The sequence below is a fragment of the Polypterus senegalus genome, chromosome 7 (genome assembly GCF_016835505.1).
Source record: "Polypterus senegalus isolate Bchr_013 chromosome 7, ASM1683550v1, whole genome shotgun sequence".
Taxonomy (NCBI): domain Eukaryota; kingdom Metazoa; phylum Chordata; class Cladistia; order Polypteriformes; family Polypteridae; genus Polypterus; species Polypterus senegalus.
In genome coordinates, this window is record NC_053160.1 from 184,248,630 (window position 1) to 184,266,115 (window position 17,486).

At 38.8% G+C, this 17,486-nt stretch overlaps 1 protein-coding gene across 1 annotated transcript in view; it reads left to right on the plus strand.

Annotated features, from left to right (window-relative positions):
- The first annotated feature begins 331 nt into the window (after nucleotides 1-331).
- The window catches only part of thap1 (THAP domain containing, apoptosis associated protein 1), a 28,815-nt gene continuing 11,660 nt past the window's right edge, over nucleotides 332-17,486 (plus strand). Inside the window, exons 1-2 of the mRNA XM_039759700.1 lie at nucleotides 332-545; nucleotides 16,265-16,460. Of these exons, the coding sequence (XP_039615634.1) occupies nucleotides 475-545; nucleotides 16,265-16,460 (267 nt within the window). The 5' untranslated portion in view covers nucleotides 332-474. The remainder of the gene's footprint in view (nucleotides 546-16,264; nucleotides 16,461-17,486) is intronic.

A 17,486-nucleotide genomic window follows, 5' to 3' on the forward strand; every position in this document is an offset into this window, starting at 1 on the left:
TACCAGGTTAGACTGCTCCAGTCCATTCCAGAAAATGAATGGATGCTCATTCCAATAACACACTACATTTTTTTTTTACTTATAAGTAAAACAATATATATAATTACGACAAGAAGATTTTAAATTTCTAATTATCAAATAGCACATTACTTACTTTTTTTACTCTTCAGTGTCAAATTTTGTCGGATACCATCCGAGCCGTGCCTGTCATACCAAGTGCGTCACGACACGAGTCAGTGATGCTAGATTTTTCACAGGAAACACTCCACCCCCTTCCGACTCTTTATCCAATAGTAGACCTTAGTTTTCGTCACGTGCGCTGAAGCGAAGCCGCGGCAGCCATTTTGGTGACTGGAGCCTCGACTTGTCAGAGGAGAATCGTAATTAAGCCAAGTCTAATCGATGGATGGACAGTTTCTTCTTTCTTTCCCTGATTTATTTCTCACTGGAGGTGGCGCGGAGGCTTAAGGAACGATGGTGCAGTCGTGCTCTGCTTACGGATGTAAAAACAGATACCACAAAGACAAAAACATTTCTTTTCACAAGTAAGTTGAACTATTGCCACACGCCCTCGCGTGCGTGGATAAGAACGGTAAGGTAAGCAAGGGTGATCATGCAGTGCTCGGGGGGTTAAATCACTCCAAAAGAAGACCCCTTATCGAGGGTCTTGTCATCATTACCCTGGATGCCCTCGTTGTTGCCAGATCTGAGGGTAGCCACATGGCGCACAACTGGCTGCATGCTTGCTTGTCACAGCTGTAGTTAGTTCGATCCGCGTGAGAGGGGCGGCTGGACACGCAGACGACTGATGCTGCTACCTGTCCCGGGCGGTGGTTTAGGCAGGTGCAGTACAGGACAGCAGAAGACAGGACAGGACTTAGAAAATAAGAACGCAATTCAGTCGTATCTTGTGGAGCTGTGCCGCACCTGTTGGGATTTTTACGACTGACAGATATTTAACTTGGAATGAAATGGCAGGGATTGTTCTCGAGTGTATGCTTTTACATAAGAGATTGGGGTTTCTTGCCTTTGTCAGTACAGTCCTAAAGTAAACCCACAATTTTGGAAAGGATGACAAGCTTTAGTGATTTTTAATTTGTGAATCGCCTTTCCATCCCCACGGTTCTTTAAAACCGCGTGTATTCTGGTACTGGTTATGGGGATGAGGGGCTAAATAGCGCAGAAGTTAGCTCAGGACTGCATGTTAAGTCGAAGCCAACAAACGTGCAAAGAAAAAAATAAAGAAATATATAAAACTGTAAAACCCATAGACCGCCGATAGAAAGGAGGCATGACTGTCCATATTAGAACAAAAAAAAAAGCAAATCGATTAAGGTGATAACTAAAAAGTGATAACGTGTCACAGTCATGTTGAACAAATTTCAAGAGTTTTAAAATATGTACAGTGCCTGTGTTGGGGTCTGTGTGTATATACTGTGCCCTCATTCACCTAGGGCATAGATCATAAGGGAGGGCCCAGCCGCACGCGTTAGCTACTGAACAGTCGGTTGGCACACTAATAAGCTTGGCCTATGGCGCAAAATAACCCAGGACTGGCACTGTATACAGTAGATATAAAATGAGAAGCAAAAAAGACTTGGACAGCATGGTAATATGGGTTATTTGTGTTACATAGTCATAAAACAAGGAGGCTGGGGTTCATGTTCCAGATCTTCTCTGCTTGGAGTTTGCATGTTTTCCCCATGTCTTCTGTGTGTTTCCTCCCACAGTCTAAAGACCTGCAGATTAGGTGGACTGACAATATTAAATTGTCCCTAGTGTGTGTGTGTGTGTGTGTGTCTTTTTTTGTTCTTTTTTTTTAAATTTATTAAAAGCATATAACATTCCATACAATCAAGTCAAAACTTAACAAAACTAAATTCAATTCAATTCTTTATTGTCATGTGTACAAGTACCATGTACAGTGAAATGCTTGCTTGCATGTGCCCCCGCAGACAGTGAACATAGACAAAAAACACACAACAAATAAATGAATATAAATAAGTAAATAAATAAAACCAGAATCTTAGGAATAAACAGAGACAGTGGCAGAAGTGTATGTGCAGGTAGCAGTGGAGGTGACACAAGGTTACCGATTGTTCATGAGTCTGATTGCAGTTGGGTAGAAACTGTTCCTGAACCTTCCCAATGGACTTTAGTCACTTCCTAGATGGGAGGAGGATGAAAAGTGACGATGCAGGGTGGCTGGGGTCCCGCCTGATACGGTTCAGTTTCCAGAGACAACGTGTACACTGAAAAAAGTATAACATTGATGTTGTTCATTCAACGTACATTTTCTCTTTCAAGTAACTTAAGATTATTCATTTAGTGTTGTAGCTTGATATATTTGGTTTCAGATCTCAATCAACGTAAAAAAAAAAATGTTTGTACCAAAGTAAATTATGATGGAGGAAATAAACATAAAAATTCTGTTTCAGTTAACCTAATATTTTAGGCTGTTCATGGGCTGTGTTTGAGGGGCCATTTGTATTTTCTTCCGGTCAAACTTTCCACCGTGATGACCTGATGCCCCATCTAGGGATTGTTTCTGCCTCGTGCCCAATGCTTGCTGGAATGGGCGCATCCCTGGGCTGATGTATTTAACCGTTAAACATCCTTTTCAGAGATATTGCAGTAAGGTGTCATCAGAATTTAATGGATGTTCCGGGCAATTCACAACACAGCGAAGCCAAATCTGTTCTCAAAGTGATGACATCTCGCACTTCCACCTGCTGTGGTAAATCTGCCAGATTTACATAAAGTATGCGCGCAAGTATAAACAGTAAAATGCTGGCGTAGCAGGAGTGTCAGTAGCAGCATGCATCGCGTTGTGTGACGTATAAACCCAGCCTAACGGCTCAGGTGTTCTTGTAATTATCTTCTCTCTCTCTCTCTCTCTCTCTCTCTCTCTATATATATATATATATATATATATATATATATATATATATATATATATATATATATATATATATATATATATATAATCCAAAGCCTAAAAGTGCAATGGTGACGTTTTTATGTCACATTTTTTGTCACGCTTTAAATCGGGCTTATTTTAAAACCTACATATACAGTGCATCCGGAAAGTATTCACAGCGCATCACTTTTTCCACATTTTGTTATGTCACAGCCTTATTCCAAAATGGATTAAATTATTTTTTTTCTTTAGAATTCTACACACAACACCCCATAATGACAACATGAAAAATGTTTACTTGAGGTTTTTACAAATTTATTAAAAATAAAAAATCTGAGAAATCCCATGTACATAAGTATTCACAGCCTTTGCTCAATACTTTGTCGATGCACCTTTGGCAGCAATTCCAGCCTCAAGTCTTTTTGAATATGATGCCACAAGCTTGGCACACCTATCCTTGGCCAGTTTCGCCCATTCCTTTTTGCAGCACCTCTCAAGCTCCATCAGGTTGGATGAGAAGCGTCGGTGCACAGCCATTTTATGATCTCTCCAGAGATGTTCAATCGGATTCAAGTCTGGCTCTGCTCTGGCTGGGCCACTCAAGGACATTCCCAGAGTTGTCCTGAAGCCACTCCTTTGATATCTTGACTGTGTGCTTAGGGTCGTTGTCCTGCTGAAAGATGAACCGTCGCCCCAGTCTGAGGTCAAGAGCGCTCTGGAGCAGGTTTTCATCCAGGATGTCTCTGTACATTGCTGCAGTCATCTTTCTCTTTATCCTGACTATTCTCCCAGTTCATGCCACCCACAGCATGATGCTGCCACCACCATGCTTCACTGTAGGGATGGTACTGGCCTGGTGATGAGTGGTGCCTGGTTTCCTCCAAACGTGACGCCTGGCATTCACACCAAAGAGTTCAATCTTTGTCTCATCAGACCAGAGAATTTTGTTTCTCATGGTCTGAGAGTCCTTTAGGTGCCTTTTGGCAAACTCCAGGCGCGCTGCCAAGTGCCTTTTACTAACGAGTGGCTTCTGTCTGGCCACTCTAACATACAGGCCTGATTGGTGGATTGCTGCAGAGATGGTTGTCCTTCTGGAAGGTTCTCCTCTCTCCACAGAGAACCTATGGAGCTGTGACAGAGTGACCATCGGGTTCTTGGTCACCTCCCTGACTAAAGCCCTTCTCCCCCGATTGCTCAGTTTAGATGGCCGGTCAGCTCTAGGAAGAGTCCTGGTGGTTTTGAACTTCTTCCACTTACGGATGATGGAGGCCACTGTACTCATTGGGACCTTCAAAGCAGCAGAAATTTTTCTGTAACCTTCCCCAGATTTGTGCCTCGAGACAATCCTGTCTCGGAGGTCTACAGACAATTCCTTTGACTTCATGCTTGGTTTGTGCTCTGACATGAACTGTCAACTGTGGGACCTTCTATAGACAGGTGTGTGCCTTTCAAATCATGTCCAGTCAACTGAATTGACCACAGGTGGACTCCAATGAAGCTGCAGAAACATCTCAAGGATGATCAGGGGAAACAGGATGGACCTGAGCTTAATTTGGAGCTTCATGGCAAAGGCTGTGAATACTTATGTACTCTACGTGTGCTTTCTCAGTTTTTTTATTTTTAATAAATTTGTAAAAATCTCAAGTAAACTTTTTTCACGTTGTAATTATGGGGTGTTGTGTGTAGAATTCTGAGGAAAAAAATGAACTTAATCCATTTTGGAATAAGGCTGTAACATAACAAAATGTGGAAAAAGTGATGCGCTGTGAATACTTTCCGGATGCACTGTATATGTTTGGTATCATTATTTTCAGAATTTATCAAACTTTAATGTGGTGTTGTTAGATTTTCAGATTCTTATTCCATTTTAAAATTCTATATTAAAAAATATCAAGAACTCACGTTCTGCGAGACGGGACTTTGTGCCAAGAGATTTAACCACGCACGGTGCCGGAAATAAAAGACAAAGAGTACGACGGCTGCTGTACAGGCTTTTAAATGTTCGAAGTGCTGCACGAGATGCAGATCACACAGCACAGCAGCAACAAGCCAGCAGCTAATTGAGCAAAGAGGAGGTAAACAAAAAAACTGCATTTGTTTCCCATTGTGTCACTGTTTAAGAGGGGGTTACAAAGGAGCGACCTCATCTACTTGAGGTGTGTTATGCCCCCTGTTCAAAACATGAGTGGCAGAAATGCAAAGTGGCTGAAAAGTGGGGTTGGTGAGCAAAACGAGCAAGGGGCGAACCCCCTAGTATTTTTTATATATATATATATATATATATATATATATATATATATATTGCTTAGTTTACTGTCAAATAATGCAAAGAGTACGCGACACGTGTTTTGCCCTAATTCTAGGCTCATCAGGCGTACACACTCACTACACCCCCTCTCAGGGATCGAACCTCAGATGATATCGTCAGAAGTGACGCCTCTTAACGTTGCGCCACGGTGTGTGGTTCGTTTATTTGACAGCTTGTAGATCAGGGTAACTACATTTATGGCATTCATAGTCTCAATCACAATCTGATTGTATGGGGTTCGATCCCTGAGAGGGGGTGCAGTTAGTGTGTTTGCCTTGTGAGCCCAGAATTAGAGCAAAACATGTGTCGCTTACTCTTTGCATTATTTGACAGTAAACTATTCAACCATTCTCTGATCTGCTTCTCGCAACTGAAAGAGGGCACCGTGGCGGACGTTTGCCGACTTGCAGACCAACCACAAGCGTTACCTGGTAGGTAACCACCCATACAGTCATATATATATATATATATATATATATATATATATATATATATATATATATATATATATATATATATATTTTTATATATATATATATATATTTTATATATATATATATATTTTATATATATATATATTTATATATATATATATACTAGCATAATACCAAGCTCTTGGAGAAGTAGTGTGTTAAAGAAGGTATGAAAAAGAAATGGAAAAATTTTAAAAATAACGTGACATGATTGTTAATGTAATTTTTTTGTCATTGATATGAGTGTTGTTCTTATATCTATATCTATATATATATATATCTATACATATATATATACACATACATATCTACATATACACATATACAGTATATATATACATACCTATCTACATCATATATACACACATACATACATACACACACACAAATTATATATATGTGTGTGTATGTATGTATGTATGTATGTGTGTGTGTGTGTGTGTGTGTGTATATATATATATATATATATATATAATGTAGATAGGTGTGTGTGTGTGTATATATACAGTATATATACACATACATAAAAACATACACACAGATATATATATATGTGTATATATATGTGTGTGTCTATATGTGTGTATAGCTTTGGTCACTGAGTGCAAGGGAAAAATAAAATATAGTCTATAAGTTATTAAACAGTAAAACATTAATGTTTTAAGAAGTACAGGTACATTGATCACTACTGGAGTGGTTGCGGGTAAACTACATTTTAAAGACTGTGTAACACAACAGGTAAGTAGTACTAACGGCGACTAAAATGTATATGGATCATCTCTTGGTAGTAGATCCCTTTTGAAAGGCGCTACATGACGGCTGTGGTATATAAATTACATTTTCTATGTGAACGTTCAAATTTCAAATTTGTGCCTCTGGTAATGTGCCTTACCAGCAATTAAAGAAAATTAGTTTTGTGTCCTCTACAGTGTTAAGAGAGAAAGGCTTTGGTTTGGGATAAAAGGAAAAAAGGTGTAAAGAAAGGAAAGTTGCCTTTTCTTTTATATAGTATAGAGAGATGTGTTCGCTGACGTTATGATCGCCTTTTGGGGACAGTCGCGGTGGGTCTTGTATAGACTGGTGAGTTGTCCCTGCCATTAATCAGCTGTGATGGCACTGTCAGTCCTCCACTTGTGTGCGTGTCTTCATAATCCGAGCTGACGACCTCATATTCGTATACGTGCAAAAGAAAGTTCGAATCACCTTAATATTACTTTGCCGCGGTGTAGAAAAGGGGTCCCGTGTTTGCACTTGTCTGGGCTATAGTTCAGGGGGAGGATGAAAAAAATGAAAAGTGCTCACTTTGACTTAAAGCAGAAGCGCAGTCAGCGTCTCAAAGGCCGGCACAGCTATGCGCTGCGCCGACTGCTCGACTTTTGCTGGGCAGGAGACCCCAGTTTTGCAGACACGTTCATGATATCAAAAGAATCAGCGCTCTTTGGAGGTCATTCATCATATATATATATATATATATATATATATATATATATATATATATATATAGCAAAATACCGCCTAGAATGAGAAGTAGAAAAGGAAACATTTTAATAATAACGTAACATGATTGACATTGTCATGAGTGTTGCTGTCATATATATGCCTGCCTAAATAAGTCACCCTCGCTTCGCTCTTACTTTTTTACCGTTCATTTAATCATGGCTAGTGGTGGAAAAATTATTAAATGGAAGGAGGATTACACTGAGTATGGCTTTACCAAAACAATTATTGATGGCTTAATCGATTATTCATAAAGCTTGAATTGGTGATCTGTTTTTCTGTGTTAACCTCATATTTTTTCATGCTTCTTCTCAAACTAAGGTGGTGCGAGGGTAAAATGAATCGGGATGTGCTGATCAAAGTAATCGGTGTACCAGGAAATCATGCATTGACAAAAGTTTCCCTTTGCTTGTAATGCAAAGTGTGATTAAATGTGTGATTTTTTAACGCGTTATGGAGCACATGCATCGAAGCCTATCAGCTGTGCTTGTGCTAAGAAAAGGAAAGATTTTAAAAATAACGTAACACGATTGTCAATGTAACCTTTTGTAAGTAGTGCCTGGAGGATTCAGTGTGGAGAAACTCTAGAGACAGCGTGTGTATTAACTTGTGGATTTTTCTGTGAGTATTTGGTGGCAGTGTGACGAAGTTGCTTTGAAAGACGGCGTTAGCCGCGGAGCTCAGCTCAGAGCCAAATGAGGTAAATGGGAGGGAAGATGATGACGTGACTCCCCCACCCGCCTTAACTGTCAATCCCCCACAAACACAGTCTCTCGGAATTTGCATAAGCACACCCCTTCACCTGCAATTTTAACTTAGTTACAAAGTGATCAAAACTCTCGTTTATATCCTGCGTCCTCTCATTAAACTTGTATCCCGCATTACCTGTGGGCATGTGAAACGCCAGCGGTAGCCTGTCTATGAACTTAATTTAAAGTTTAGGTTTACACCTTGCTTTCTTTCCGAGGTAGCAGCACTCATGAATATGGTAGTATATGCCACTCGCTCGCTTCTTATTGTTTCGCTGCCTTCTCAATTATATAATGCATGTTTTCTTCAGTGCTTTTTGGAGGTCTTCCTGGTTTTCTACGCACTGCGTTGACGGTCAGTTCACGTGATTACGTGGAGGCGTGATGATGTCACACGAAACGCCCCCACGGCTTTCAAGCTCAACTCCATTACAGTAAATGGAGAAACATACCTTCCAGTTTTGACCATTAGGCGTAGAATTTCAAAATGAAAACTGCCCAACTTTTGTAAGTAAGCTGTAAGGAATGAGCCTGCCAAATTTCAGCCTTCTACCTACACGGGAAGTTGGAGAATTAGTGATGAGTCAGTGAGTCAGTGAGTGAGTGAGGGCTTTGCCTTTTATTAGTATAGATATATATATATATTTATTTATATATATATTTATTTATTTATATATATTTATATATTTATTTATATATATATATTTATATATATATATATATATATATATATATATATATATATATATATATATATATATATATATATATATATATATATATATACTAGCAGAATACCCACGCGCAGCGAGAAGTAGTGTGTTAAAGAAGGTACGAAAAAGAAAAGGAAAAATTTTAAAAATAACGTAACATGATTGTTAATGTAATTGTTTTGTCACTGTTATCAGTGTCGCTGTGATATATATATATAAATAGCAAAATACCCGCGCTTTGCAGCGATGTCATGTGTTAAAGAAGTTATGAAAAAGAAAAGGAAACATTTTAAAAATAATGCAACATGATTGTCAAAGTAATTGTTTTGTGTATTTGGTGGCAGCGTCACGAAGTTGTTTTCGGTAGCTGCATCAGAAAATGTACCACGACGTCTGACACGCCTCCTTTTTACTGTTTTCTCACAGCTTGGATTGCTGCTGTCATATATATACACACACACATACATACATACATATATATATATATATATATATATATACATATATATATATATATATACACATACATATCTACATATCTATATACATATCTACATATACACATATATATATACATACCTATCTACATCATATATACACACACACAAAATATATGTATGTATGTGTGTGTGTATATATATATATGCACATACATATACTTGTGTGTATGTTTGTATGTGTCTATATGTGTGTGTATAGCTTTGGTCACTGAGTGCAAGGGAAAAATAATAAAATATAGTCTATAAGTTATTAAACAGTAAAACATTAACGTTTTAAGAAGTACAGGTACACTGATCACTACTGGAGTGGTTGCTTGGGTAAACTACATTTTAAAGACTGTGTAACACAACAGGTAAGTAACTAACAGCAGCTAAAATGTATATGGATCATCTCTCGGTAGTAGATCCCTTTTGAAAGGCGCTACACGACGGCTGTGGTATAGAAATTACATTTTCTATGTGAACGTTCAAATTTGTGCCTCTGGTAATGTGCCTTACCGGCAATTAAAGAAAATTAGTTTTGTGTCCTCTGCAGTGTTAAGAGAGAAAGGCTTTGGTTTGGCATAAAAGGAAAAAGGTGTAAAGAAAGGAAAGTTGCCTTTTCTTTTATATAGTATAGAGAGATGTGTTCGCTGACGTTATGATCGCCTTTTGGGGACAGTCGCGGTGGGTCTTGTGTAGACTGGTGAGACGTCCCGCCATTAATCGGCTGTGATGGCACTGTCAGTCCTCCACTCGTGTGCGTGTCTTCATAATCCGAGCTGAGGACCTCATAATCATATCGTGCAAAAGAAAGTGTGAATCGCCTTAATATTATTTTTCCGTGGTGTAGAAAAGGGGTCCGTGTTTGCACTTGTCTGGGCTATAGCTCAGGGGAGGATGAAAAAATTAAAAGTGCTCACTTTGACTTAAAGGCAGAAGCGCAGTCAGCGTCTCAAAGGCGGCACAGCTATGCGCAGCGCTGGCTGCTCGACTTTTGCTGGGCAGGAGACCCCTTTTGTACACACGTTCATGATATCAAAAGTCTCAGCACTCTTTGGAGGTAATTCATATATTATATATATAGCAAAATACCCCGCTACCAAGCGAGAAGTAGTGTGTTAAAGAAGTAATGAAAAGAAAAGGAAACATTTTAATAATAGCGTAACATGATTGACATTGTCATGAGTGTTGCTGTCATATATATTCCTGCCTAAATAAGTCACCCTCGCTTTGCTCTTACTTTTTACCGTTCATTTAATCATGGCTATTGGCGGAAAAATTATAAAATGGAGGAGGAGGATGGCTTTACCAAAACAATTATTGATGGCGAATCGATTATTCATAAAGCTTGAATTGGTGATCTGTTTTTCTGTGTTAACCTCATATTTTTTCATACTTCTTCTCAAACTAAGGTGGTGCGAGGGTAAAATGAATCGGGATGCGCTGATCAATGTAATCGGTGTACCAGGAAATCATGCATTGACAAAAGCTCCCTTTGCTTGTAATGCAAAGTGTGATTAAATGCATTATTTTTAACGCGTTATGGAGCACATGCATGAAGCTTCTCAGCTGTGCTTGTGCTAAGAAAAGGAAAGATTTTAAAAATAACGTAACACGATTGTCAATGTAACCTTTTGTAAGTAGTGCCTGGAGGATTCAGTGTGGAGAAACTCTAGAGAGAGCGTGTGTATTAACTTGTGGATTTTTCTGTGAGTATTTGGTGGCAGTCTGACGAAGTTGCTTCGGAAGACGGCGTTAGCCGCGGAGCTCAGCTCAGAGCGAAATGAGGTAAATGGGAGGGAGATGATGGCGTGACTCCCCACCCGCCTTAACTGTCAATCCCCACAAACACAGTCTCGGAATTTGCATAAGCACACCCCTTCACCTACAATTTTAACTTAGTTACAAAGTGATCAAAACTCTCGTTTATATCCTCGTCCTCTCATTAAACTTGTATCCGCATTACCTGTGGGCATGTGAAACGCAAGCGATAGCCTGTCTATGAACTTAATTTAAAGTTTAGGTTTACACCGTGCTTTCTTTCCGAGGTAGCAGCACTCATGAATATGGTAGTATATGTCACCGCCGCTTCTTATTGTTTAGCTGCCTTCTCAATTATATAATGCATGTTTTCTTAAGCGCTTTTGGAGGTCTTCCTGGTTTTCTACGCACTGCGTTGACAGTCAGTTCACGTGATTACGTGGGAGGCGTGATGATGTCACGAAACTCCGCCCCACGTCATTGCAGCTCAACTCCATTACAGTTAATGGAGAAAAATACCTTCCAGTTATGACCATTAGCGTAGAATTTCAAATGAAACCTGCCCAACTTTTGTAAGTAAGCTGTAAGGAATGAGCCTGCCAAATTTCAGCCTTCTACCTACACGGGAACTTGGAGAATTAGTGATGAGTCAGTGAGTCAGTGAGTGAGTGAGGGCTTTGCCTTTTATTAGTATCTATACCAATAAAAGGCAAAGCCCTCACTCACTCACTCACTCACTGACTCATCACTAATTCTCCAACTTCCCGTGTAGGTAGAAGGCTGAAATTTGGCAGGCTTATTCCTTACAGCTTACTTACAAAAGTTGGGCAGGTTTCATTTCGAAATTCTACGCATAAGGGTCATAACTGGAAGCTATTTTTCCCATATAATGTAATGGAGTCTTGAGTTGAGATGGCGTGGGGGTGGAGTTTCGTGTGATCATCACGCCTCCCACGTAGTACGTAGAGAACAAGGAAGAACTCAGCGATGAGCACAAAGCGCCATTTCACAATTGAGAAGGCAGAAAACATTATGAAGCAAATGATGCATACAAGCATATTCATAAGTACAGCTACTGCGGAAACAAAGCACGGCGTGAACCGTAAGTTTATATTAAATTAAGTTCATAGACAGGCTGCCACTAGCGTTTGTAATTTAGTGCCTGCCCATATAAGGCCGTCCATCAGCGGCAATCCAATACAAACACTGCGGTAAATGTTCACGGGTGAAGGACTGTGCTTATGCAGAGGAAGATGAGATGGTCAGGGTGGTGTTTGGCACAAACTCATTGAAACTGTGAGAGAAACTTTTAAGTGCGGGTCTTAGCTGACATTACGAGATGGCACCAGTACAGCTGGGAACCTTCGATGCAAGAACACCAAGTGGCTCCGTGAACTGATGCAGTGCGCAGACAAAAGCAACAGTTCCAAAGAGTGCTGAACAAAAACCGAATTACACAATTGAGAAGGCAGCAAAAAAATATGAAGCGTCTTATACATAGAATCATATTCATAAGTGCAGCTACTGCGGAAACAAAGCACACGGTGGAAAAAGTGAATGTCCGCTAAAGGAAGACAGTGTAAAAAAACCCGTGCATGCAGTTTGTCACATCACAGATAAAAGGAAGACGAGCTGTTTATTGATGCAGTAAGGAACTAATCGATGAATGAAACCTCTTATCTCTACAGCGATTGACAAACACGGAATGTAACTTGAACACATCCTACAAATACGAGCCTGATTGAAAGAAATAATGATAATCAAATCCTTGATGACAGCAACATTCAATAACACTCACAAAACAATTACTGTATATTGACAATCATGTTACGTTATTTTTAAAATGTTCCCTTTTCTTTTCATAACTTCTACTTCTCCACTGCGATACGGGTATATATATAAATGTATATATATACCCGATCTACAATACATACTTTAGCATAGACAAGCCACACGCTGTGGCTAATTGTAGAGTCTTAAGCCTCTAACGCCGACATTCGAGGTTGATTCCGAGAGGGATGTACTGACTATGTACGCAGCTACCGATTCATTTTACCTTCGCATCTCCTTGGTTTGGGGCGTATGAAAAAATATTAGGTTAGCAGAATCATGTTACGTTATTTTAAAATTTTCCCTTTCTTAGCACAAGCACAGCTGAGAAGCTTCGATGCATGTACTCCATAAGCGTTAAAAATAACGCATTTAATCACACTTTCAATTCCAAGCAAGCGGGAACTTTTGTCAATGCATGATTTCCTGGTACATCCATTACACTGATGCACACATCACAGCTACAAAAATGTTAGAGTCGGAATAAAGCGCTCCTACGACTGATCATTTCGACTACCCGAAGCCTTGATAAAAGCATGGTTTTGTGCACACTGAAAAGCAAGCAAAATTAGATGCATTACAGAAAGCGGACTTTGTGGCTCTTACTGGGGATCATTGGACTTCCGTGACCGTTAGTAATTCTAAATACATCTAATTACAAAATGTTCAATGATCACACTGTTTTAGCCTAATGTACAAAATAATTTTGGCTAATGTTACTCAGAGTTTAAAGAGTAAGCTGGTCAAATTACCTTTTATGTTTCTGACTTATTTTTTTAAGAAGAAAAACTGCACTTTATGGTGAAATTTTGGTTATTATTATTTAAAGACAATACTATTCTGAAAATGTACTTAAAGTACTTAAACTACCACTTTATTTTTAAGTCTGCCCAATTTTAACCAGGGATGATATTTTTGTTTCTGTTTTGAATTCAAATGCAGTTTAAAAGCTTTTTTTCAGAAATTAAAACAGCTTCAGTTTACAATATTCATGTCCATGTCTATTATTTGATTCTGTAAGCCCACTAAAACCGTTTTAAATAAAAAAAAAACATTTGCGATTTGGGGCAAATTTACGTGTACGATTACATACGATTAATCAAGATTAATCCTTACACAGCCTCTAATTAATTGGATTAATTTTTTTAATCGAGTCCCACCCCTAATATATATATATGTGGATATACAGTGGTGTGAAAAACTATTTGCCCCCTTCCTGATTTCTTATTCTTTTGCATGTTTGTCACACAAAATGTTTCTGATCATCAAACACATTTAACCATTAGTCAAATATAACACAAGTAAACACAAAATGCAGTTTTTAAATGATGGTTTTATTATTTAGGGTGAAAAAATCCAAACCTACATGGCCCTGTGTGAAAAAGTAATTGCCCCCTTGTTAAAAATCACCTAACTGTGGTGTATCACACCTGAGTTCAATTTCCTGATTACTGCCACACCTGTTTCAATCTAGAAATCACTTCAATAGGAGCTGCCTGACACAGAGAAGTAGACCAAAAGCACCTCAAAAGCGAGACATCATGCCAAGATCCAAAGAAATTCAGGAACAAATGAGAACAGAAGTAATTGAGATCTATCAGTCTGGTAAAGGTTATAAAGCCATTTCTAAAGCTTTGGGACTCCAGCGAACCACAGTGAGAGCCATTATCCACAAATGGCAAAAACATGGAACAGTGGTGAACCTTCCCAGGAGTGGCGGCCGACCAAAATTACCCCAAGAGCGCAGAGACAACTCATCCGAGAGGTCACAAAAGACCCCAGGACAACGTCTAAAGAACTGCAGGCCTCACTTGCCTCAATTAAGGTCAGCGTTCACAACTCCACCAGAAAAAAGAGACTGGGCAAAAATGACCTGCATGGCAGATTTCCAAGGCAAACCACTGTTAAGCAAAAGAACATTAGGGCTCGTCTCAATTTTGCTAAGAAACATCTCAATGATTGCCAAGACTTTTGGGAAAATACCTTGTGGACTGATGAGACAAAAGTTGAACTTTTTGGAAGGCAAATGTCCCGTTACATCTGGCATAAAAGGAACACAGCATTTCAGAAAAAGAACATCATGCCAACAGTAAAATATGGTGGTGGTAGTGTGATGGTCTGGGGTTGTTTTGCTGCTTCAGGACCTGGGAGGCTTGCTGTGATAGATGGAACCATGAATTCTACTCTCTACCAAAAAATCCTGAAGGAGAATGTCCGGCCATCTGTTCGTCAACTCAAGCTGAAGCGATCTTGGGTGCTGCAACAGGACAATGACCCAAAACACACCAGCAAATCCACCTCTGAATGGCTGAAGAAAAACAAAATGAAGACTTTTGAGTGGCCTAGTCAAAGTCCTGACGTGAATCCAATTGAGATGCTATGCCATGACCTTAAAAAAGCTGTTCATGCTAGAAAACCCTCAAATAAAGCTGAATTACAACAATTCTGCAAAGATGAGTGGGCCAAAATTCCTCCAGAGTGCTGTAAAAGACTCATTGCAAGTTATCGCAACGCTTGATTGCAGTTATTGCTGCTAAGGGTGGCCCAACCAGTTATTAGGTTCAGGGGGCAATTACTTTTTCACACAGGGCCATGTAGGTTTGGATTTTTTCTCCCTAAATAATAAAAACCATCATTTAAAAACTGCATTTTGTGTTTACTTGTGTTATATTTGACTAATGGTTAAATGTGTTTGATGATCAGAAACATTTTGTGTGACAAACATGCAAAAGAATAAGAAATCAGGAAGGGGGCAAATAGTTTTTCACACCACTGTATATGTAGATTTGTATATAAATATGTGTATATACAGTATATATGTAGATATGTATATGTTGTATATACAGTATGTATATATATATGTGTGTGTGTATATATACAGTATGTGTATATATATGTATGTGTGTATATGTATATATATGTTTATATATGTGTCTGTGTGTGTATATATATATATATATATATATATATGCCAGCAACACTCATGACAATGACAAAACAATTACATTGTCAATCATGTTACGTTATTATTAAAATGTTTCCTTTTCTTTTTACTTCTCCGCTGCCAAGCGCAGGTATTTTGCTATATTATTTATATATATATATATATATACACAAACACAGATATATATAAATAGATAGATATGACAGATATGACAACAACACTTATATCAATGACAAACCAATTACATTAACAATCATCTTACGTTATTTTTAAAATGTTTGCTTTTCTTTTTCATAACTTCTTTAACACACTACTTCTCCGCTGCGAAGCGCGGGTATTCTGCTAGTAGATTTATATATTTATATATATTTATATAAATGAAACCTGTATCGCGTACTCTTTGCATTATTTGACAGTAAACTATATAACATATATATATATATATTTATATATTTTTATATATATATATATATATATTTTTTTTTTGGTGAATTCCTTTAAATGAATATTAAACATTTCAAATCAGTATTGATTTCTGTAATCCACGCGCGTCACTTTGCATTCCTCTTTCGTTTTTCCACCTGCAGGTTCCCTCTCGCCCGCCCGGATGTCTGTGACAAGTGGGTGGCAGCAATGAGAAGAAACAACTTCAAGCCCACAAAGTACAGCAATATCTGCTCCCAACATTTCACAAAGGACTGCTTTAAGCGAGAGTGCAACAACCGCGTGCTGAAAGAGAGCGCCGTGCCGTCCCTCTTCTGCTTCAGTGTGGAAAGTGAAAAGGTAACTAACTAACTGACAGAATGTTTGTGAAAACTCATGACATTTATCTTCAGGGGTTTCCTTCATAATTTTCCAGTGTTTTCCCTCCACTGTTTGAAGTAGTAGGTGGTATCGAATGTAAACCTGCTCTTGGGGGGATGCGTTTGTGTTAAATAATAATAGTCTTTTGATAACAAAACCATTTTTTAACTGAATCACATTTATGAATCTCTTATAATTTGGAGTCTGGAGTTCATATCAAAGGTACAAAGAACTCCTGATCGCGCTGCACCATCCACCACATCCGCAAGTAAGAGGTCAGAATACTGTTGATTCAGAACTGGGTGAACATCTGAACAATGCAGCGTTAATATAGAAAAGTGCTAAACGTGTGGAAAAGGAACATTATATTATAAATACAAAATGGGAGACAATGTTATACAGAAAGCAAACTCTGAAAAGGGTTTATGTTAACATAACAGTTTCACTGACTATGTGATACACAGAAACCATTTAAAAAGGCAAATAAAATGTTGGGTTATATCATAAAAAAACGTTGAATTTAAGTCCAGGGGTGTAATGCATTAGTAAGATTACATCTGGAGTGTTGTGTGCCATTCTGGCCACCACAGTACAAGAAAGACATAACAGCACTTGAAGCTGTGGAGGAGAGGAACCAAGTGCATCATGGGAGTTAATGACAGGTCCTGCTCTGATAGGCTCGGAGAATTAAACCTGTTTAGTCTCAAGCAGAGGAGACTGCATGGGGACCTCATTTAGGTCTTCAGAATCATCAATGGTATTGATAAAGGAGATCCAGCAACATTCTTTTAGCCTAAGGGTGAATCAGGTACTCGGGGGACATCAGTGGAAATGAAGGTGAAGTGCTTTTAAAACCTGCAGTGGGTTGGCATCCTGTCTCCGGTTTGTTCCTGCCTTGCTCCCTGTGCTGACTGGGACTGGCTCCAGCAGACCCCCATGACCCTGTGTTAGGATGTAGCGGGTTGGATAATGACTGACTGACTGCTCTTAAAAGTGAAGCCAGGA